The sequence below is a fragment of the Solea senegalensis genome, linkage group LG12 (genome assembly GCF_019176455.1).
Source record: "Solea senegalensis isolate Sse05_10M linkage group LG12, IFAPA_SoseM_1, whole genome shotgun sequence".
Lineage (NCBI taxonomy): Eukaryota > Metazoa > Chordata > Actinopteri > Pleuronectiformes > Soleidae > Solea > Solea senegalensis.
The window spans coordinates 23938281-23963026 of NC_058032.1; the positions used below are offsets into that span (position 1 = coordinate 23938281).

The following is a 24746-nucleotide window of genomic DNA, read 5'->3' on the forward strand; positions in this document are numbered from 1 at the left end:
CTCAATCGAGAACTGAGATAACACGCAGGGGAATACGTTGGAAGGCATAAAATGATCAAAAAACAAGATAAAGTAGATAAAACATCAGCATGAAATACAAACATGACGAGAAATGTCCGTTATCCTAATGCCAATCAGAGCTAAAGCTGATAAAAACCCACATGGGAGCGAATGCTGATTAAACGCATCCTCACTGGTTAAAAAACATTTAAAACTTGGTTTAAGGGTTCAATAACTCTTCTCTTGGTGTCTTACATACTAACCTGCTGTGGTAGAGGCGGGGATGTGAGTGACATAAGGGTGGTGGTGGAAGCGCGGTGGGTTGTCGTTGATGTCCGCCACAGTCACGGACACCGTGGCGGAGCTGGATAAGCCCTCGGGCTGCCCGCCGTCGGTGGCCACGACCAGCAGCTGGTAATTAGCGCGGTCTTCCCGGTCCAGCAGGGAGCTGGTGATGATCTGTCCTGTGGCGGGGTTGATGGAGAACTGGCCGTGTCCTCCGGTCAGACTGTAGCTGTGGGAGAGATCAAGAGATACAGAGTCTCAGTGAAGTTTGACGGAACAAGGGACCGAGTTCACTACGATGATGAATTAAATCTGCATCGGCTTATATCAGTTATCAACTCTCTAAAGTAAAATAAAGCCAAAACAATACCTTGAGTGTAAAATGTGTGTTATTTCCTCTTAAGTAGAAGGAACAATGTCTTACAAAATGCAGAGACACACATTTCCACTACAGCTAATCACTTTTCTCTTATCTCGTTTCCCTTCTAATTGCCAATAGAAATCCCAGTTTGTTTTAGTTGGTGCATTAGAAACGCTGAAAAACAAAACTTAACAAAAAACAATCAATAATAGTGCTTCTAAATGAAAAAATGCACCACAGCTGCAAAAATCTGGAGATGTTTTTGTGTCTTAAACTTCAATTTATCTGAATTATTTTGAAGTTTCATCCACGTCTCATTATTCCTGCATGATGATCACCTATTGCAATGAAGTTATTGTGTTATATATGTATTATTTGTCATTTAAGTCGCATTATTTTTCCATTTTCCCCCTATGATATATTATTTTTGCCCCTACATTTGCTTAGACAGCTCCAAACACACTGTGATCTATAGAGGGCACTGTTTCGAGCTTTCACAGAACCAGATTTAATAGAAAAACAGGGAGAAGTATGTTCAATAATGGTCACCATATTGTGCTGGCGTGACATCAAATCAGTGAGTTAACTGACTGAGGCATCCAGCTTCGCATTCTATCAAGTGCAGCCACTGTTTTCTGCTCGGCTGCACAACGAGAGCCTCTGTGGCTCCGGCTGCCTCCTCTCGCTCTCTCTCGCTGCTGATGCTGGAGAGCAATACGATCCTTTTTATTCAATTTATCCTCCTCGTTTGGAATTTGCATGATCAAACATGGAACTCATAAAGCAAATCTATCAAACACAATGAAAGTGAACGAAAGACATCCTTCATCCGTACATGCTACACGTTAAAAATGTATGGAAAAACGGCAGAAGTGTAGTTAAAATAGGTGTGGGTTTCTGAAATTGTAATTTTAAAAAAGCTAAAGACTGATGGGTTTACATAGGAACTAATCCAAGAAACACTTGGACAATGATCTAACTTTAATAATAATAAAGAAAACGGGGAAAAAACGACCGTTGGAAATGCTGACTCATCATTACCAACTAATTGTCACATAAGTGCTGGCTTGCACTGCGATTGCGCCAAAGACTATAAAAGATAGCAATTCAGAGGAAGACGTCAAAGTGTTAAAGTTCCAAGTTCGGAACCTCTATCGCCCCCTGTGGACCTGAGTTGACGTAGTTTTCCAGAAAGGGAGACGCTCAAAGACGACTCACTCTACCACTGAGCTACCGTCGCCCATGTGTGGCGTAATCAACACAGTGTGAACTAATTTGGTTTAAACGAGAGTCATATTAAAAGTCACATACTCCAGCTTTAAAACTTGGCCCCTCCTTGACCCCACATTCAAACTCAGAGGCAGTGATGTTGGACTGAGGCCGAGGTGGAATCAGGGATGTATAAATTTCAAAAAAGCAAACAAAGCAAACAATAAAACAAAACATTCACCCCCCCGTCCAGAGATGGAACAACAAATCACAGGAACAACGTGTGAATGTGGAGAAGATGGAGACGCTGAGCTCTTTAAACGAGCGCTTGCACAACATCAGCAACACTTTAACTGTCCACAGATGCTCGTGATCTCAGCGCTGTCCAGATCCGAGGCAGAGACTCGGGGACTCGCACTTAATGGGCTGTGAGAATCAAAACTAATAAGTGAAGGTAAACTGGTTTCTGGTCTCCATTAAGGTTCCCTCGAACCCCCCCCCCGGAACCCCTGATGGGCACAACTCGTACTGTCATGGACAATTAAGATCCTCATTACCATGTTTTTGGAAACTGGAGCGCACAGTGGTGTCTATCCCCCCCGAACGTGTAGCCTGCGGGGGTTACACAGGAGAGAGGCGGGGTCACACTTGAGTCCGGCTCTAGAGGGACCGACCAGAAGCTCTTACAAGCTCCCCCGTGGAGGGCGGGCTGGGAGTGTGAGAGCTGTCGTCCGGCTTGTGAATAGCACGCCAAACAATGACGTCGGGTGTTGACTACGACTCCCGCATTCTCCTACTGAACTGTCATCAATTGCCACAAAAAGCTGGTGTTGAGGTAAAGCGTTTCACTGAAGCTGCTAAAGGCCGGGCCAAGACTCCTCCCCCTCCCCGGGTCCTGTATCGTCTTGAAAGGGTATTTTCACACTGGGGGATCCAAGCAAACTAGAAGTGACCTGATTACTCACAGTAGCAAGTGGACCAGCACTAAGCGAGACAGATCTAAATTTTTTTTAAAAATGGCCTAATTAGTCTGATCTGTATTGCAATGGTTTTTTTTTCTGTACTTTAAAGTAGAATTGAATTTGTTCGAGAAAGTTTTTAAAACCTCATTTTTCACTGATTGCCATAGCCTGTCATTATTTCATCGTGAGGCCACCTCATCATTTCTCTTTCCAGGGACAAAAAACGGCACGATGAAAGAGAAAACCTGCGTTTTGACAGTCGATATTTGAGAGTTTGATGTGGTTCTTTTAAAAAGCCGCGGGGGAAATTCATAGATGTAAACCGTGGCATTTGTTGTGTGTCGCCCCATCTCTCTCGCTCTCTCTCTCAACTCTGTAATTAAAGCATGAAAACAAGCCTCGCGCACAAGATAATATATGTATGAAAAAAAAGCCACAGAAGTGGGTCACAAGAAAAAGATTGGTACAAAAACAGTAGATTTCAAGAGGGAATTTACCTTATGACACCGTTGACGCCGACGTCCGCGTCCGAGCTGTTGACCAGCAGCACGTCCGAGCCCGTGGGGGCGTCCTCCGTGATGGTGGTGTGGAAGGACGAGGAGGTGAAGACGGGCACGTTGTCGTTGACGTCGTCCACCAGAACCGTCACGGTCCCCGTGCCGCTCAGAGGCGGAGAACCTGGGGGTGGACGCAGGGTGAAAGGGTGAGGGTTAGACCATAGGGAGTGGAAAGTTTGAGGACAACATGGAAGTAAAGTGAGTTTGTTTCCAGCACCATCAGTTACTGACAGTCTATGATATAAAATAGAAGCTTTATCTGGAGATGATGTGTCACTGACTTCTTGCTTATCTACTAGGATTCACCTTGTGCGAGTATAAATCCGGCTCAGGTGATAAAAGCTGTTTATTTTTGTTCCTTCTATTGAGCAAACTTCAAAAGTCTCGTCTCGGCACGGGTATTTTGCACTTCCACTCGCGATAGTACCGGGTACTTTTTGTAGTAGCTGCTCTGGCGAGGTTCCAAGCGAGCTGAGGCATTACTACGCGTGACACCACCAGACTGCCGGCCGCTAATTGGTCAAAGTGTCATCACAGGAAGAGACGCCCGACACAAGAATCAAGCCGTTAAAAAGACTTAACAATCTTAAAAACAAGGGTTAACCTCCAGAAATTACCAGGGTCTGGTTTGAAAGTGACCTAAGACTCGTAAATACACCACACAACAGTCTGCTAGACTTGGATCAATCAGGTGGATTACAACATTCAGTATATAACGTGTTCCCCTCCTCGCCTGAGGCGGCGCTGCGTCAAGAATTACTGAAGGACAAGACGAGACAAGCGATGAACAAGAAAAACTTGTCTCTCGTGGACATTTCTACCAACTATCATTCTACACACACGGGTTTTGGTTGTGGTTACCCACAATGCCCTGCGTTGTGGTCCGCTTTCTGCATTTGGTTCGCCGAGAGCCACGTTTTTAGGCGGACCAGAGTTCGGTTGCGCAGTCACACCTCCAAAAGAACCAACCGGACTAACTAGGATTGGATTTAGAAGGAGCTAATGTGAACGCACCCTTATTTCGTTGTCACACTGAACCTTTTGGATAAACGTATTCCCCTCCTCGCCTAAGGTGGCGCTGCAGGAAGACAAGAAAAGCGATGAACTCGCTCGTCTATTGGTTAATGCAGGACACCATATTTCAATCAGAGCCTTATGTTTTGGTTGTGTTTACCCACAATGCCCTGCGTTGTAGTTCAGTTGCGCAGTCGCACCTCCAAAGAGGAACCAGACTTTTCCTAGCAAACGAACTAGGGTACGATTGTGCAAACGCACCCTTCGTTTTTGTATTTGGACACTGAAGCGACTCCACGCTCCTGTGAAGAAGATTCATATTCCCACCGCATTTAATTGCAGCAAACCTCTCTCCCGCCACCGGTTTGGGTTTCCGCCGGGCCACCGCTGCCACATCAACACACACAAGCGCAGAACACATCAAAAGGGCTCGGTGTCTCTGAAACCCAATCTTTCAGGCGTCCTTCCTGGGGTCTTGAACACACATAGATTTTAATCTCCACAGAGAGAGAGAGGTGTCTATTTTAAGGTGCCGAGCGTGTCTGTGGAATCTGAGTGAGGAGAAGTTCTATTTTCAGCAAAAAAAAAAGTAACCCTTTTTTTTGCTTCTTCCTGGCGCGGGTGACGAAATGAGGCTGTTTGGGGCCCCCTGGGGGCCGGATTTAAATCAATAGCAGATGAAAACATGCCGCAATGCAGAAAAACCTGCGGAGAAAAAAAAGGGATTCAGACATCTGCCGTGCTTGAGCTGCTCTTTATAATCCTGCCTTAAATGGCACATTAAAGGGGCCCCGATCTATATTCCACAAACACCGAGGTTCAGACGTCGTCACGCGGAGTCGCAGTGTGAAATCTGGGGACGAATTCAAAGGTTTTTGGAGACGTGTTTTTGATTTGCTCTTGTTTATGCCGTTCATGAGGAGGGAAAAAAGATCACCTGAGGATAAAAGTGAGCCGTTTGAAAGACGCACCGGTTCCCTCCTGCAGCTCTGTTCAGGAATAGCTGTGAAACACCACAACAACACACACACACACACACACATACCCCGAGCTTGTGTACACAGCTGTGGACAACACCAGATGCTTGTCTACCACAGAGGCCTGGATTAATAAAATAAAAATAATAATAATAATTATTATGATAAGAAAAAAACATTTCCCTCTAAATCCAAACATGGAAAATGTGAGAAACGAGGATGTTGAGGGTCAGAGGAGGAAGCCGCGGCTCTGTTCCTCCGCCAGCACAGATTATCTTCCATATATGAGGAAAATCTGCTCGTCTTTGGTGCCAGAAATTCTCATTTGAATTTCTGATGAATTATCCTTACTCCGACCGCCGTCTATCTACGCAGGAGATAAGATAAGGAAAATGTACCTTTTACTGATCTCCTATAGAGGAACTTTAGAGACGGAGTAAGATTTGGCTCCAGAGAGCGACAGGTCTAAGACAACGACGCTCGGCACGTGTACGGGGCAGCTGTTTCCATTCATGTCACATGACAACATCTCGTATTCGCTGTATATCTAGCACCACATACTGAAGTGACACACATCTGAATCGAAAATCGGAATTGGCGATCCGATTTCGGCGTCCACAAAGTCCTCTGTTTGTTGCAATCTACAGTCTCACCAATAGGTGTCACTAATTCTTACATAGTGGACTCTTAAATGTTCCTATGAACTATAAGAAAGCACTTAAATCCAGCATAAAGACCAGTGTCCGGTATACACTGTCAGCCAAAGATGCAAAGATAGAAGAGTTCTAGGACTTCTCGACTCGTTCTGGGTATCAGTCATGTTCCATTATAGTACCTCCTCAAAGTGGGTGGGGTCAAAACTGACGTGACGCTCTTGCCAGGTTTATAAAGATGGAAGGTTTGATTCTCGAGTTGGACTTCTATTGCACTTTAGTTTTTACGTTGACAGTGATTCTACGTGCTTATAGTCCATGGTTTTTTAGTCAGTATGTCACATGATGTGGAAGCTTTTAAAAAGTAATTTATTTATTTTTATTATTTATTTTTCTATAGAAAAAATAAATAATACTTTTACTGAGTCGAAATTTAAATGAAATCCAAAAAAAAAAACAAGACGACAAATTCCAAAAGTTCCAGAGAGGGAAGAAAAATGAGTTTTCCACCTTCTGAAGTGTCCTTGAGCAAGAAGTGAAATCCCCCCGCCGCTGTAATCTGCTGACACAAACCTGTGACCTCCTCATGGTCAACAAAGATCAACAAACTGGAGGAACTCTGTGGGGTCCCCCCCCCCCACTCCCACACCACAGTGGCTGCGCTCAGGTTTTCTCAGATTCCTCGCAGAAAATGCCGTTTGAGAGGGAGTTTACTGTCACATCACTTCACGGGCCCCGGCTCTACGATAATAAACAGTCGTCCGACCTCGAGCGTGTCGTGTATATCCAGGTTTTCTGGTCAGAACAGAAGTGGCTGTAATGTTCAGGATAAACACAGCTGAATTCCAGAAGCGAAAATAAATGACACAAACAGACAGCAACAGTAAACAATGTTGTTTTTTAATCCCCCCGCACAAAAAAAGCTCCAGAAACCATACCGCAAAATGAGTAATGTCCTCTGCAGAACGACTCCTTTTTCAAGGAACGCCGTGTTTATAACCAAATATAGGCAGGGTTTCACATTTTGAGGTGAGCCTGTATTTCCACCTTTTAGCAAATATTTAAGATTCAGATTCACTCGGTCAAACGCAGACAAATTAGCGGCGGCAGAAAACACAATCGGAGCAGGGAGCATAAACTTGTGGTCGCATTAACCTAACAGCGTCTCATCACGGGGTCCGGTTGTGTAATCAGAGGACCACAACATGTGGCCCAGATCCCAGACGAGTGCAGTCAGCGGGATTTTCTTCATCGACGCACTACCTGATTGCGGCTTTTCCCTCACGCACCGCGCAACTCCAGCGAACTGACGTCAGTTGCGATTTGGACACGGTTGCCACGGCAACAGCCCCTCCTCCTCCTCCTGCAGCAGCTGATCCTCTTAAAATTGAGGTGTCACTTCACTGCTGCCGGGCAGAAGAAGAAGAGTCGCTGATAAGTGGCTTTGCTCAAGTCCGAGTGACGAAAAACATGGGCAACACTTTACATAACAACGCGGTCATCATTGTGTATTCCAGCGATATCATGGCAATTATAAGCGGCCTCTGATTACAGTTATTATTGTCTGCCTTCCGCCCCAGAGGATCACATTCTGAGGAGCGGGAACATGATTTGAGAAGACTTTGATATATTAGGAAAGAAAGAAAGAAAGAAAGAAACGATGTTTAATGTCGTTATAAAAGAGAAATTGGAGGGAGGATCAGCGTCTCCAGAAAGGACCAACGTGACCGAATGTCCGTCTTGTATAAAGTAAACTTAAAGGGATATTTGTAACTTACCAGAAAATTTCTTTGGTCGAAGTAAAAGTCTTAAAGTATGACATTTACTGGACTTAAGTATCAAAATCATCATTTTCTGAAGTATTCAAAAAGTTCAATTCCTGGCTCTGCTAAGTCTACGTGTCCTCAAGCAAAGACACTTAACCCCAGTGTGTGAACAGGTGAAAACTGTAGTGTAAATACAGACCATAATACCAACTCTTTGTCGTAACAAAGAGTTAGAGGAAATCCCTTGGAGTTAAAAGTTGTGAGAAATATAAATAAAGTAAAATACAGGTACGTGAGTTTTGTACTTCAGTACAGTAAAAAAGTTCCCAGGAATCCAACTCAGCACCTTCTTGCTGTGAGGCAACAGTGTTAACCACTACTAACTGTACACACAGAACATTTCGGAAGCAAGAGCGGAAGCAACACGTCGAGCCCAGTGTGTGTGTGTTTGTACTTACTCTGACATAAAACCCGACCTTGAAGAACATGGAGACCAAAACCTGGTCCCTCATGAGTCAGAACCTCATTTCTGAGTCTCTAATTAAAAGTTGTGAATTGTGGTGAGGAAAAGATTAAGTTAGAGGCAAAGTGAAAGCAGTTTCACAGGAAGTGACGTCACAGCCTGTTTACTGCCTCGGGAAAGCGAACATCCTCCTCTACCTTTGACCTGCCGTGTGCCTCTGTCACCAAAGGACAATGTCGCTCCTGCTAATCCAGAGTAAGACCTTAACTCCCGCTCCTTTGACACCTCTCAGTTTAAATGCCATACCTGTACGAGTGAGAGAAACTATCCGAGCAGACTTTCTGTGCACAGAATTCAACTCTTTTTTTGGGGAAAGGAGTGACTCAAGAGGAGAGGAATGCTCTCCAACAGTGCTGAGAGATGCCATCATCGTCTTAGCTGGAATCTGGCAAACGCCAAAGTGTGTGTGTGTGTGGAAGGGTGTCAGGGTCGATGACTTAGACAAATGCAGCGTGTCTCGAGGAAGACGGGATGGAATGGATGCCTAAATCTGGAAATGCACAATTTTGGCACACGGCTCCACGACACATGACTTCATGTTGCCGTGGAAAGAGAGCGGGTGGAAATTTGCAGCAGGAAGTCGGCTGCCTACCAGCGGCTGCCATGCACCCGCGGTCAGAGAGGAATTTTTTCCACTGGTAGATCCCATCCCCAGATACTTTACTCTTTCTCTTTTTTTATGCCACCCTTCTCTAGATTTTGACACATACTCTTGTCTTTTTCAAGTTTCATTATTTCTTACTGTGTGCGTTGTGTCATGATGTCAGTTCCTGTCTTTTATTTTGTTCAAGTTTCAGGAGGCTGGCTGGCTGGTTGGTCGGCGCCAGGGGGGCGGAGCCTCTGAGCCACTCACCTGCAACTCATCTCCTCGTTTTATTCTCGTTATTTTAGATTCTGGTTTCTGGATCCACAGTCGCCAGTACCAACACTATCACTGTGATACCCGCTGCTAGTACTTTTGTTCCTAATTACCTGTTTTTCTTCCTTTTGGTTTGATATTGTTTTGTTTTTGTAAATAAATCAGTTTCTTCTTTTTCCAAAATCTGCTCATTTTGGCAGTTTATCTATGGCAATCATCACACCGCTCTTTTTTTTACTCATACTCTTTGGTGCTTTTGCATTTGCCTGCCAACACACTTTGTGTTATTATCATTACTATCATTACTGTTATGTATTCCAGTGTCAGTGTGTTTGCATCGCTGCCACCAGTACGCCCCTGAGGAGCCGTGTGATCGGTAATCCACTTGTTTGCCAAAACAGATAAGGCAATCAAGGCACTACCTCACCTCGGTTTTGAAGTCTGTGCCGCACGAGCGTAATCTCATTTCAGACGGGTTAATCTGAGGTCACTCAGGGGAGCAGATCGCCCTAGACCTGGGTGCTGTGATTACAGCCTCACACCAGCATTGTTCACAAGTCGAGATAAACTGTGTAGACGTCGTTTCTTTATGTCCAATTTCCACCGCCGTTATAATCACACACGGGGGAAATGGGGGTTTGGGTCCAGAGGAGAAGCATGTTCCCTCAATCAGTAAAGAAAATAGTCGAACCTTGTGGTACTCTGTTTCCATGAGGTGGTTTTTTTTCACCCCAGAGAGTCGTGCCGTGAGCCTGAGCTCTGAAGTGGTATGGTTACCATAAAGAGTAAGTCCGAGCTAAGTCCCGGTGATAACGCTGTCTCCTGGACTGATGGTTTCCTCTGCGGGGGGAAGACCTCAGCCCGATGGTATTCAGATAACCGCTTTTATCCCACCAGTGGGCCGCTGCGCCGTAGGATCAAGTGGAAAAGCGCTGGCGTCGGAGCACCTTGTCTCATACGGAGCCGGCTAAATCCACCGCGGAGAGCTCTGAGCCGCACGAGGATTCCTCCCTCGAAACACGGTTAGCACTTCATTAAACACATTCCCGTCACATGTGTTGGTGCAGAGCGATAGGACCTGGTATTTACGTCCATCCTGAATCAATCCGGTCGCGTGCAGGTGGCACCGAGTACAGATCACGATCACAGAAACCACTATCAGAGGCGGACATATTCCTGAGCTGCATAAACCCAGTCCATCCTAGGGACGCCTGACCCACGGCAGTTCTAGTTATTGTGGCTTTATATGTAGATTTATCAGCCTCTGTCACACAATTCCTTTTTTGTGATAGTAAAAGGCTTAATTCATGTTACAGCAGTGTAAGTATTGCAGTGTATAGCTTTAAAACACAGTAAAACACACATAAATACCCAGAACCTGGCTAGGGCGTGTGTTTAGTGCCGTAAAGCAGTACTTTTTTCTAGCAATACTTTGCTCCACCTCCTGATACTGAGGACTCCAGGTCGGCGGCCCTGATCTTGCAAGGCTGGTTTTCCCGCTAACAGACAGTAGGGGGAGTGGGGACAGCCCCAAAGAAGACATTTAACCATCACAAAGACTCTGAAGCTCCGCTTTAATGTCACGAGTGAACAGTTAATACCAGATCCGAGACCCCGCAGTAACCCCCAAAAAAACGTATCGGTAGCATCCGAACGGACGAGCTTCACCAGAGACAAACCTGGACATCTGCCGCCTCCTGCTCTGCACTTAGCATGAACACAGACAGTTTCCTCTCTAAGCCTCTCAGAACCCAGAGAGCATTGTCTGCTGTGGACATATGTTCGGGCCTAAGCACCTTATTAGTGTCCATTACCAGCGCACAAATCACATGAACCTGCAGGAAGGTGCCGCGGCCATACTCTGTGAACAGGAGGGGGGTGCAAATACGCGCGTTAATGATGATTAAGCCGCGTGTTTTCTGATCGCTGCAGCTGCTGCGAGGAAACAGCAGCGCAGCACCTATGTCCTGGGAAAAGGCGGCGGGGTGTTACTCAGTCTAAGCCCCCACTAAGAAGCAGGTTTGAGTGTCTGTGCTGACACAAGAGATTATCTCGTCTCCTCGGTTGTGTACACAATTGATCGGGGGGGCTTCGTTAAAAGCAGGAACCGAGCTTCACACAGGAAACGGACAAAGACGGGAACGACCTGGGAAGTTCGGGACAAGTTGACTTAGGGGAAGACGGATGAATGTGCAAATTCATGAGACGGCCCATCTGTAGCCCGTAGCTTAAGGCTAAACGGTTCATTACGGTTTATGGACTGCAGCTAGATTGTGCTCTTAAGAGACGGCGTAAATAAAACACCATTACTCAGGGGGGGCGAGCGGGGGGGGGAATTGGCCTCGGCTGAAGCGAAATTGACATTTTTCTGCCTCTGAGAACCTGTTGCTTTGCGACAAAGCTTCTTTTAATGCAACCCCTGTGAATGCCCCCCCCCCCGGGCAGTGAGGGGTGCGAGCTGCGCCGCCGCCACCGCGCCGTTTGCCAACTATAACACAGCAAAGCGAGGTTTTCTCACCGCTAACAAGCGACACAGTGAAAGAAAGATGCCACCCCACGTGTACAAGGGAGGAGGCGGGGAATCCTTTGAATAATAACATTAATGATGACAATCTCAGGAGTTATTTATGGAGTGCTGCATATGAATGCTTTTGCATAATTTCATCCCCATATGTGAGAGCGGTGGTTTAGCCGTTTGCGGGCAGGCAAGGAAAACATATCGACAGACGAGAAGTGCTGCTTTTTTTTTTCTTCTCCTCCAGCTCATGGCCAAAATGTAATGAAGTGACTTGTTTTTTTTTTTAGTGTGGGTTTTTATGACAATGGTGCTTTTATTGTTGAATCCCATTTAGCATCTGTGCACGGTCCGGTAGCTGTTTTCTTATTTAAGGCTACGGAGAAATACTGAGAGCCGGAGAACACAATACAAGTCTATAACGTTCATGCTGAGGATGAATAAATGTGAAATATGACTTTGGAGAACGTGTTTAAGGGTGAACACGTCGAAAATGAGCTTCGGTGAAAAACACTTTCTCTGCTAACGCTGGTCCTCGGAGGAACAGAGAGCGAATAAACATCATTAAAAAGTGGAACTCACCAGGGCCCAACCCGCCCCCCAACAAAAAAAAAACAACCCATTACTTTACCAGAGCTATTTACACAAACATCCAGATCCAGCAATTGTTAAAGGGTGTACCAGCGAGTGCAAGACCGCATTGTTACTGCAGAGTTTTTAAAGAGCTGATCCAGAATGTTCCTGCTCCGTTAAAGTTCATTTGAGGAACCTGATATTTTATTTGGCCACGTCTCGTGTTGCCACTCTAGACTTCAGAAGAAGCCCATTAAGAGGTTGTTGTGGCAAGTACTGGACGGCGATGATGTAGACGATGCCCGGGCCGTTTTAACACATGTGTTATCAGTGTTTGCCTATTTTTGTTTGACTTATTTGACACAAATGGATAGATTTGCTGAGGGTGTTTTGACGTAAAATGGCACTTTAAGACCCATTTGTGTCCACATGAGCATTACAGCTTCATATTAAAAGTGAAGCTGATGCTCTCGTCTGTTTTCAGAAAGAAACAACAATGGTGGAAACAAGGATTTTTGTTTTGAGGCCGATGACAGGGTTATTTTTGTTGGAACTCGCCGTTCGTTGCTGTTGTGGCCAACGAGAGCTGACTGTGGGAAACTGTGTCTCCACTTCTGCTCGTTCAGACTGAAACTCGGCACTGGCATTTTTTTTAAAACGCACACAGTCAAACGGTAAGAGCGTTTCAAGCCTCTCCGTTCTTCTCGGGATATAACTGTGGACGACAAAGCTCATCCACAGCTGACGTTGCCTTAAACCGCAGGGTCTACACATGCACCGGGTCCATGGGAGCCATTTTAGGAGATTAAAAGATGCCGCGTTTAAATAGGCCTGGTCATTAAAGTTCTTTATCCGCTAAGCGGTCGTTTACCCCCCACGAATGCTGCTGCCCCTCACCCACCGGGCAAAAAGGACCGTATACGAGTGGGACACTATGGAGCGATGTGCCGGAGAGACGTGAAAGACATGGGATGGGAACTATCAACTATCATGTAAATGGAAACATACAAAACTATATATGAAAGGTCCACTTTTTAACATGTATAAAAAACTTCTATACACAAGCCATAAGTGTGGTAACTTTAAAATAAGCTTACAAAAACGACGCACAATACTTTCTGGTACCAGTGGAGGAGCCATTTGTTAGTTTTTTTACACACTGCTCCTTTAACTTGAGGACTTATTTGGTCCCAATTCCAAATGTTTTTGAGCAAAATTGACTTTTACGGATGAGGACACCAGAATAAATGCTATCTAACTATGATAATTAATGCCAGAGCGAAGTTAAACGGGGGAAAAGTGTCCCCCGGTGTCTTCGTATAATTCAAAAATGTCAAACACTAAACAAAAGGAGAAGCGTTTCGATAAAGGAAGCACTGCTAACAGACGTTCTGGTGTTTCATCGGCTGCAGATACCCACAGTTGCCCTGCTGAAATCTGCACAGAGTTATGTTTCCTACAACCACGCATGACCGCTGCTGAAAGCCATTCCAGCAAACATAGGCTTGGCAAGAGCATTTTATTGTGCAACTCTGTTGGAGATCACATTGTTTTACATTCTTCCGAGCATGCAGGCATAACTTGGATGATGCTAAGCAGCGGCTCAGGAATCAGATTTGCCCCGGAGCCGATCCAGATGTTGGACGAACAGTGAGATCGGCCGGTTGGGGGGAAAGCGCAGACCCCCAGTTATCTTCCTGTATCTGCAACAGCTAAAGTGACCTCAGAACAACTGCAAACAACTTTCCATAAACACAAACAGAGAGAGAGAAGGAGAAAAATCCACACGTTTGGTTTTCAGCTCTAAGTTTCCTCTCTCAACAAGATGAACTTGTAAAAACAACTTGCATGCAGCGTGTATGGAAGCCACATTTTGGAGGAGGACGGAGGATTGGAGGGTTGGAGGGTTGGACTTCTGCTCGGCCAAATTCACCAAAAGCCAAAGGCCATTATGAAAAGCCAGCTCTTTTGTTTCCATCGGTTTTGTGACAGATTTCAGTCAGCGCCGCAGAGAGGCTCCCGAATCCCGGCTCAGGCCACATTTAATGACTTTAACTGACACCGAGAATGCTGAAAGAGTTCCAGGTGGACGGATGGACAGACGGAGGACGGACGTCCAGCCTGTGACTCATTTATGGGAATAGAATCTGCCTTATCTGAGGTCGTATAGCCCTTGTGTTAAAACACTATTTTCCTCCTGTGTTAGGTGTTTTTTTGGGAATAGAAGAAGCACGGGAAGATAGAGGCAGGACTCTGTAGCGCGCGCTGAGATGAATGTCTGCGGTTGTGAAAAATGGGTCATGGTAGACGGCAGCCTCGCAGACATGTCTGCACCATCCACCTTCCACGTTTCCTGCCAGATCGGGCCTGGGAGAACCATTTCCCTGCACTGTCTCAGCCTCAAAAATGTGAGAAAATGCTCCCGGGTAATTTGGCCTGTACTATGATTATGGCTTCTCTTTTTTTTTTTTTTGATATTTTGATATTCTACCCCCAAAAATCCCTCTTTCTGCTCCTTCACCAACATTGTACAGCGATATCCTGTCAAAATATTTTGGAATTGTTGTCAGGGATCTAAATATGGACTCCTCGTCAAGCCTACCAAAAAAAAAGGGATCAAATCCTAATTAGTATGTTGGGTAACTTTGTCCATGTGGCGAGGAACCTCTAAACAGTATATGAGGCAAGAAAGCCTTAACAAAATTTGCTTGGGGTGGGTTTCTGCAACTTAAGTGTTTATGATCTGAAAATGTCGAGTTTTTGATTGTTCTGCCACAAAAATGACAAATATCCAAACACACGGTCCCATTTTCAACCATCCATCATCATCATCATCATCGTCGTCATCCCAATTCTCACCGAAAAGCTTGTGCACGGTCAAAAATATACGCGGCGCAACAATCGGTCACGTGGCCAGTGCCGGAATGAAACAGAACCACCCTCAGACCGTGCCAGAGCAGCTCGGGGGAAACATATACTTAACTGGCACACCATGTGATTTGGCTGCAACGGGGATACGCATGTACTCCTTCAACTGCACATTAAATGGCCTCCATGCAATAACAAGTTAACCTTTTATCTGGCTATAACAAGCTCTACCGCCGTATCCAAATAAACAGAGGATGCTATTGAATGGAACCCGCTGAAAGAAGCTTCTGGGGGAATGAGAATAAAAAAAAAAAAAACACCCACTATTTTGCAAGCTAAAAACTCCTGGATGTTTGGATTATTGTGCCACACAAAAAGAGCGCTGTGAAATCGAAATGCTGTTTGTTGACATTGCCGTTAGTTTAAGAAAAATATTCTTTTACAAGCTCAGTTTCGCCGGCTGAATACCAAATATGTTTGCCGTAATTCAACTGTGACCACGCGGGGACATATTACAAAGAAACACCAGATTATGGATGATAAACAACTGATTTTGGAGCACTATAAACAGAAACATAATCCAGAGGAGGAAGCATGAAACTCATCTATTACTTAAAAGGAAAACTGTCAAGCAGCGGTTGGCCGTACCTGAGTCGGTGGCTGTGATCAGCAGCACGTATTTCCCCTGAACTTCACGGTCCAGCGTCTGGGTCAGGCTCAGCTGACCGCTGGACGACAGGCTGAACGCGCCCTCGTCATTCCCACCGCTCAGCATGTAGCTCAGCTGGCTGTTGGCACCTTGGTCATCGTCTCTGGCAACGACCTGGAGAAAAGCAGAAACGGGCCTTTAGGGAGATTTTGAGAACCAAATGTTTATTTGGAATAAATGTAACAGGAAAGCTGGTGGGAGCTGCAGTTTTGGCACCGGTGCTGGAAAACGGGGAAATATTATGCACTGAGTTTGAATACAAATTTGAGATATTTCCAGTGATTTAATTTCCTTTACAGTTCAGGAGTAAATGTACAATTTTGCTAATTGCTTTTCTAAAACCTATGGGCATAAAATACATGATTTAGAACCACTTTTCTCTCCATGGAGGCTACTTAAAATGAATTGGAGTGCATTTGGCTGACAATTGTGTTTCATAACTTTGTAATTCTTATTAATAAAAGGTTTAAAAGCAGATATTTTACACAAAATATGTAAGTACATTAATACTATGGCGTTGTTGTGTTAGCATTTAAACTTCTTGAAGCTAAAAGCCATGCTAGCATGCAACCACAGAATACAGAATGACATTGTTTTGTCATTCTGTATTGTTTTATTGGTAATTATACAGTATATGATACAGTAATGTTAACTAAGCGGTTAAATCTACAATAATGCAGCATTTGACAGTGTAATATAGTGGAAAATATCATAAAAACAAAACTGACATCGCTTTGGTTAACAGCTAGCTACTAGCTTATTTATAGCTAATAAAACACACTTTCTATCTACTTGTGCTGCATCTACTGATGGTCTTTTGTAAAGTAGAGTACCTTTAATTGTACAGCACTTGTACTTATATTCCATCACTGGAGACAAACCCGTGTTTTTAGGCTCTAAACGTGCATAAAAGTTGACATTTATGTGTACTGGCCAAATGACTTAGCTGCTAGTTGCTGGCTTACAGTCTTTTTTTAAAACTTCATGTCAGGAATTCTGAAAGTTGAGCATTCTTGCGAGGACCAGATTGCTCATTTTACAACCACATAAATTAAATCCTGGTTGGGAGAGACCCAGTCTAACCACCACCCTCACTTAGTCTTTTCACTGAAGCAGCTAAAGGTTTAATTACCATCACGGTGCTCAGGAGCATGATGAAGGTAATTGTCGGGGGAAGGAAGATCATTACTTATTCACTTTGTCTAATCAGACTTTCCCAGGGAATCCACAAAAAAGGGAAACCAGAGCATCACGAATGGTTTCTTACCCCCTTTGGCTGCTTTGGAACTCAAGACCAGACATTCTTTTCACTCACTGTTGTACCCGATGCATTGTGGGCTCCCCAGCCCTTCCTGTCGTGCATGTTACAGACAGGCAGAGCCAGGTTAGCCCACAGATGTGAGCTCTTGTGTGGCAAAACCCGGCCACATCTGCGCCATTTCCATCTCCTCGCATAACTGTTCCCTCATTTCCTCAGAAGGTAAGCAAGTGAAAGAAAATGGAACAGCTCCCTCACTGGAAACCAAGTGTTTCCATTTTTTTCAAAACTATATATGGCTCATTTAGTCATCAAGGTGGTAGTCATCACGGATCCTAATTGCCTCATCAAGCCTCTTAGCCTTGTTTCATATTTCACCGAAAAGCCCACAGAGCTCAAATGGTGCAAAGCAAATTGCAGCCACGTATAATTTTCATTTCTGTCAGATATTCGTCACGCCACTTAACAAAATAAGACCGCCGTGCTGAGTGGTTTAGTGTGCAAATACTGCTCTCATACCTGCACTTATTAAGTTAGTATTCCAACAAATTTAGTTAAGGCATTAACCTGTTTGAGGTTTCAGGACTGTCATTCAAATCTCTGTCGCGTTCCCACTCGGGACGTCTTGTCTGCGAATGTTAATGACATCCTGACTGCTTCAATTCAACGAAGGCTCGGACAAAAAAAAACGGGGAAAACAAACAAACACACTGACCTGCAGGATATTTTTTGGCAGGCTCTCCAGGTTCTCCTGCATGTTGACGGTGTAAGGGGAGAGCTCAAACACGGGCGAACAGTCGTTGACGTCTAGCAGCACAATGTTGACGGTAGCGCGGTCCACCCTGGGGCTGCTGCCGCGATCGGCCGCTTGGACCACGAGGGAATAGGAAGACCGCACCTCGCGGTCCAGCTGCTTGGCCACAGAAATCACACCTGTGACCGAATCAATTCTGAAATCAGAGTTGCCGTTGCCTCCCGAGATTGAAAACCGGATCTGGCCGTTGGTGCCCTCATCCGCATCTGTAGCGAACACCTGGATGACATCTGTGCCCGTCAAGGTGTTCTCCTCAATCTCGATGTCGTAGATGTTTTGCGAGAAGCTCGGCGTGTTGTCATTGACGTCCAGAACCATCATGGTCACTTCCATGGTTGAAGACAGAGGGGGTTCTCCTTTATCTGTGGCCACAACCGTGAGGGTGTAGTTGGAAAACTCCTCCCGGTCCAGCTCCCCAACCAACCGGACGTCTCCATCAACTGTGCCAATGCTGAACTTGTTACCATAGGGTCCTCGCAGCGAATACTCGACGTAACTGTTGGGTCCACTGTCAGAGTCCACCGCCTGGGCGGTGAACACCACCGTGTCCACAGGCGTGTTCTCCTGGATGTAGGTCATCCTCTGCGAGGTGAAGGTCGGCGGGCAGTCGTTGACGTCCAGCAGAATGATCGACACCTGGGCGGTGCTGGTGAAGCGGGTCATGGGAGGCGGGGCCAGGTCGTTGACTGTGATCACCAGGTTGTAGAAGGATTGTGTTTCTCTGTCCAAGGCCTTCTTGGTTTGGAGGACTCCCTCTTTGGAGATGACAAAGTGACTCTGGGAATCACCCGAGGCGATTTTGTAGAGGAGCTGAGCATTAGGCCCTGAAAAACATGCAAAGTGACAAACATATTCTATTAATAAGTTGCATTTGTAGGATTCTCTTCACTGGTACTTTCCCTCTTTTGTTATTTCAGCTAATCTGTGGAATGTTTTCTATGATTTGCGACGACCTTGCTTGACAACAACACAGATATCATTGGAGCGGAGGTCAGATGTGGATATGTTTTTTGACAGGAATCCATTGTTCCAGATGCAATTGTTGCATTTGCTGAATATGTCGGAACGAAGCACCTCCATGTGCGTTATCAGCATCCATTTCCACATATTGTACTGTACATGTGGAGCAGCTGGAGGTCTGGCTGCCTCGCTTGTCCTCCATTCATGCGGCGTGACGGATTGCTATCAAGAGGAACGCCGCAGCAGAACTGATAGTGCCATTGTGTCTTTGTGGAAAGCCCCTTACAACTGAGACATTAATTTGAATGACAAGTCAAGTTTGACAGAGCAAAGGAGACACAGTGCACTATCTAACCTTGAAATCGGGCCTAATCCGCACCACTCCACTGGAAGTGGGGGTTAAAATGAGCTTAAATTGAGCGTCTGTAATTCAACTCAACGGGGTATTCATGTGGAAAGCGTCAGCTTCCCACACTCCACTGTGTATTTACAGTACACAAGTAATCCCTTATCAAAAAGCTTTAGGCTACGCCGTCTCGAGACAGAGTCTGCGGGAGGGTTAAAGGTCACAGCTTAGGAAGTGCTAACAATGGCGGTGCGGCGTTTTATTTTGACTGTGGAAAGCAGCAGCAGTATATCTGTGAGGAAGACGCGGACAGCGCAGGGAGAAGCCAGACTCCGGTGGAGAACTAGGCAGCGGATTTCCCAGGAATGTAGGTCAATATGACCACGTTTAGGCCTCGGTGAAGCAGTAATTACAGCGGAGGAAGGAGAGCGGTGGTGACTGTTTCGGATACCACGCGGCTCCTCACAAACACAAAGCCCACCACCCGGAACGCAGAAATAACTCAGGCCACTTAATCATACGCTAAAGATGCTATTTTTCATCAAGTCGCTCAAGCGTGGTGCGACGTAAGAAAAATGAAAAAAATAAATAAAATAAAATGCAGGGTTTGAGAAGCCTGCTGTGGAACCGACTCTCATAACAAAATGACAGGCCTACATTAAATTAATCTGCTCTGGGTAACTCGCGATTGATTTATGCACTGAAACTAAAGCACGTCCGTGCTCGGCGTTCTCACACAGAGATTTTCCTTAAATATACTGACATCGCTGGGACACAGGACCAGGATTTAACAGCAATTTTGAATGTGATGTATATTCTTTGGCTTAAAGTATAGTGTTAAAAATATGTCCTTAAATTTGAGTTAAGTCAAATCAACAACAGCAGCAGCACATGTGGAAGCAAAAAGACTCGTTTGGTTCGTCCACTTGAGACGTACCATGTCGTCTTGGAGTGGGGGTAGCACATACTGTACAGTATCACACAAATGAACTAAATGACCACAGGGGAAAGACAAAAAGGAATACAAACCACATATAATAACGTTAAAACCCGCAAGAAGGTTCAAAAATAGAAAAATAAGTAGAGAATGGACGACGTGAAACACCATGCCAGTGTCAGAGCCATTAAACAAGGACAGTCTGTCTCAATACGAAAAGACGTTTAGAATTAGAATCAGTGACTTTTGCCCAATTGCAGCAAGAAGTAATAGTAAATTTATCACATCCTTCTTTTACATACAGCAGTGGGTAGCATTTTGCTATGCCCAGGGATTAATGCCTTGCTCATGGGGACCACAGCCCTTGACCCAGTCCAGGACTTCGGTCACAAGCCCAGTTCCTTTCCCTAATTTATCTTCTCAAACTTTAAAGCTAATATACGCAATATAATCTTTTGGCTAACTTCCTGTCCATTTCTGCTAGTAGCATGCCATCATTTGAAGGTCATCTAATGAGCGTGTTTGGTGAGGAAACGAACGGCACCGAGCTAAAACAGCGACATAGGCTACAATTACGTTACTCAATCTTTGTTTTAAAAAAGGCATCAATCTGCTCTGGATACGCCTGCCATCTACATTACCTCCGTGTTTTAAAGTTGAAAACATTGGTGGCTATGGCTTAGCTAGAGTATTGCATGTGGTCTGCAGGCAGCAGCCTTAGCTTTACGATGATTTATGTACATACCATCATCGGCGTCACTGGCCCCGACAGTGAGGATACTGGACCCGGGCGGCAGACTCTCGGAGACGGACGTGCTGTACACGCTGGTGTTGAAGACGGGCGCGTTGTCGTTGACGTCCAGCACGTTGAAGTACACCCTGACCGCGCTGGTCTGCCCGCCGCCGTCCTGAGCCCTCGCCGTGAGAATGTAGTACTGCTGCGTCTCGTAGTCCAACGGGCGCGTCACGTTGAAGACGCCCGTCACCGGGTTCAGGAGGAACGTCTCGTCCTCGTCGTCCTCCTCCAGCGAGTATGTGACCTCGCCGTTCACCCCTGAGTCAGAGTCACTGGCCAGGATCGCCGCCACGATGGAGCCTGCGAGTTGTAACGCGGAGAGACGAGAAGTTAGATTTAACTGCCCTACTGAACAAAGTGACTTTAATGTATCCGCAGGGGGTTATTATGGGACTTTATTAATACCAGAGACTCGGGGATTGTGTTGCCAATTGCTAAAATAACAAAAAAAACGTTCTGTAGGAGCCGGTGGTGTTTTATGTCACAGGGAAAAAGCTCATTTCAATTCAATTTAAATTTATTGTATATTACCAAACTTCTTTTTCTTACTTTCCCTCTGCCTTGTTATTGAAACAATGAAAGGGATTACGGAGCTTTGCCAGATTTTTGTCAGTATTATTGTAAATCCCGCCGCTTGCCGATAGATTTCCACATAAATCAAATATCGGTTACTGTCATCTCCACTGATTAAACCCTCAATTTTCCCCGTTGAGTGGATTTGGAAGATCTCTGACAGTCGTAATTCTATGTTTAAAAGACAGTTTAAGGAAAAATTATTCTTGTCAAACGACACAAAGGAGCTGCTCTCGAAGACTTGATGACCTTAACAGAGTCCTCTGAGCGCTGAGGCCTTCACGAGCAGACTCTACCTGATGCCATGTCTTCGGGAATATCGAATGAGTACGTAGGACGGGAGAACTTGGGCGTGTGGTCGTTGATGTCCTTCACGGTGATATTCAGCCTCATGTCGGACGACTGCTTCCCGTCGTCGGCGCGCACCAGGAGGGAGTATTTCGAGCGGCGCTCCCGATCCAGCTTCTTGGTGGCGATGAGATCGCCGGACTCCGGGTCGATGCGGAAGCTGTCGTCCGCGCCGCTGATGATGGTGTACGTCACAAGAGCGTTGGGACCCTGAGGGAAAGACGGGAAGTAGAACGTTGGACGTTAAAAGAAACACTGTCACCTTAAACCCAATTACATTCCACACTCAAACATTCTCAGAGCACGAACACGAGCATCAAAGCAGGCCGCGTCAGGATCCGGTCGGAAATCAGATTGCTCAGCACATGTTCTCATGTCACGTCACCTTCCAGATCAAACCGCCTTTTATTATCTCGCATGAATGGACCTCTTTCACTCCTCACCTTTCACACAGGGACGCCGCGCATAAAGGGGACGGCTCGCCGACGACAAATCGAATCAATTTTGCCCGCTTAGAGGATCAATAAAGTCAGTGTCTTTACCTCTTATCTCCATATATTACAGTAATGGAAGTTCAAAATATGTACATATTACAAAATGTTTTACTTTTTTTGACAAGATAGTGGGAAAAAAGTTTACATTGTGAACATGAAAAAAAAAAAATTGCTAACAAGGTCCCCGCTCCACTGGTACGAGAACACGTCCCACGTGACCGCCACAGCGCGAGGCTTCGGAGGGGGGTTAGAGAAAGGCTGACGCCTGAAAGTGATATGACGACTGAATGACTGTGTCGACAGAGCCTGACATTTACATTTGTGCTACAATGAGAGATCAGACGACCGGTCTCGCTGTCGGCGGCTTCTGCCCCCGGAAAAGAAAAGAAGCAGCGACTTCAAAAAATTCCATTCACTGAAATGAAGCGTCAGGCGGCTCTGGTTACAATCGGTTAAGAGATCCTCGTCTGTGATGCTTTTTGATCCCGTCAGGACAAAGACGAGGCTTCTGTAGGGAGAGAGAATCTGCTGCTGTGTCTGCGGATCAACACATGGACTCTCACGGTGGACGATGGCAGTCATGTCATAAAATTAGACTGAATATGTCATTTTATATCAAATGCTGTGAAGCTGATCAAAAGCGAGCACCCCGAGGTCGTGAATTTCAGATTTTGACCTCAAAACACAAACAAAATGCCATGAAGTTACAATACGGCCGACCTCTTTACGTCAGGTTGAAAATTCCCCAAAATGTCCTGAAGAAACTTTACAAGGAGCAACCTTTGGGGGCGCTACAGAACGCTATGCCACTTTGACCTCCATCTCACAAGTTTCTACGTCTGTTAATTCAATTAAAAAATGCGAACAATGACCCAGAATAATAAAAATAATAATCGCAAGAAGTAACAATAGGTTCCTAGTATTTACTACTTGTTTATACTGCCCCAAGTGGCAAAGAAGAACCCATTTCAGCGCGTATAAGTATGAAAATGAGTGTAATCTAACGTATTTTCCAGGTTGTACACAAACATTTTGATCTCATCTAAGGACCCCGCTGTCATCAATCAGACGCTCCAGATCTGGCAATCCCATCAGCCACCTGGGCCACAGTCCGGAAACCCAACACCCGCGGTTTGCCAATTAATTTTCTGATAGGGTTCAAAAGCCAAGCAAGGGTGGGGGGCGGGACGGGGGGGTCCGCGTCCGCGCTCCAACACACACACACTTTATGAAATTATGGTTAAGCATTTACACACACATTGTTTTAATGCACTCATTTCTCCTCTGGCCCCGGTCGTTCCGCTAAAATATGTAATTAACATCGAGCGGCGCAGACTCGCACACCGACACCGGTTGCCCTCTTGACCTCCACTCCAAGAGTTGGACGACTTTTTAACAACTCTCCAAAGACACAATGGCTTGTTAGGGAAGGAAAGAGAGAGAGAGAGAGAGACGACCAATTAAAGTGCAGCGTTCCAGGGAGCAGAGTGTACCAGACTACCAGACGGAAACTCATTTAGCAGATGAGTGGGGCTTTTTTTCTGTGAGAAGTGAGAGAGGTGTGAAGCAGACAGGCGAGGGAGCGAGGGAGCGAGCTTCCTGTACGCAGAGGGCGAGCGAGCCAATCCCAACACAGACTCCCGAAAAAAAACAAGCCGTTACAAGTGAGCCACTTTATTAGGTACGGGACGCACATTGACCCCCGTCCACGTCGCTCGTTTGACGTTTTCTGCATGAATTTGTGGTTACTTTCTGCCATTTTTGCTCCAGAATTTGGAACGCTGAGACTTCTCGGAGTTAAAACGTTCAAATTATACATTCAAAGATGCTTTCTGATTTGATAGGCTTGCTTCACGTCCCAAACTTTTTAACGTCAAAACTATTTTGCCTCAAATCAAATTATCACTAAGCCCAATATCCCAGATGTGAAATTTGGGCCTCATGCATGTGGCCAATCGCAAATTTGAGCATGTTGAATATAAACTGTGAATTATTTGTTGGATTCAGATGGAAAAAAAAAATCGAAATTACAGTCACAGAGCAGAAAATGCAGCGGAATAAGCACAAATTGTGTGCGACAGATTCCACATTCGGATGCCATGTGATCGGCCGACTGTATTCTTATGCAGTTGAACAGGTGTGCCTAATAAAGTGGCTCCTAAAACAGGTCAGACTCGCAAGTATTTCTTTAAAACGAGGCGAGAAGCATTTTCTTTAGACAAAAGACCCCATTTTTACCCGTTTTTGGGCCGGTGGAATTGCAGCCGAAAAAAACGGATGCGTGGAAACAGCGTTTTAATCCCTCCTTTTACATGAATCCCACATGTAGCGTTTGCTAAAGTGCACGGGATCGCTGTGATGTCTGAATCCGAGGGCCCGTCAGCTGGCC

The 24746-nt window shown here is 45.5% G+C and overlaps 1 protein-coding gene across 1 annotated transcript in view; it reads right to left on the reverse strand.

The window, feature by feature from the left end:
• Positions 1 to 24746, reverse strand: part of LOC122778181 (protocadherin Fat 4) — a 104897-nt gene that overhangs the window by 21837 nt on the left and 58314 nt on the right. Inside the window, exons 3-8 of the mRNA XM_044039808.1 lie at positions 21812 to 22073; positions 20892 to 21242; positions 17805 to 18727; positions 15771 to 15945; positions 3315 to 3495; positions 264 to 514 (exon numbers count right to left, since the gene is read on the reverse strand). Of these exons, the coding sequence (XP_043895743.1) occupies positions 264 to 514; positions 3315 to 3495; positions 15771 to 15945; positions 17805 to 18727; positions 20892 to 21242; positions 21812 to 22073 (2143 nt within the window). The remainder of the gene's footprint in view (positions 1 to 263; positions 515 to 3314; positions 3496 to 15770; positions 15946 to 17804; positions 18728 to 20891; positions 21243 to 21811; positions 22074 to 24746) is intronic.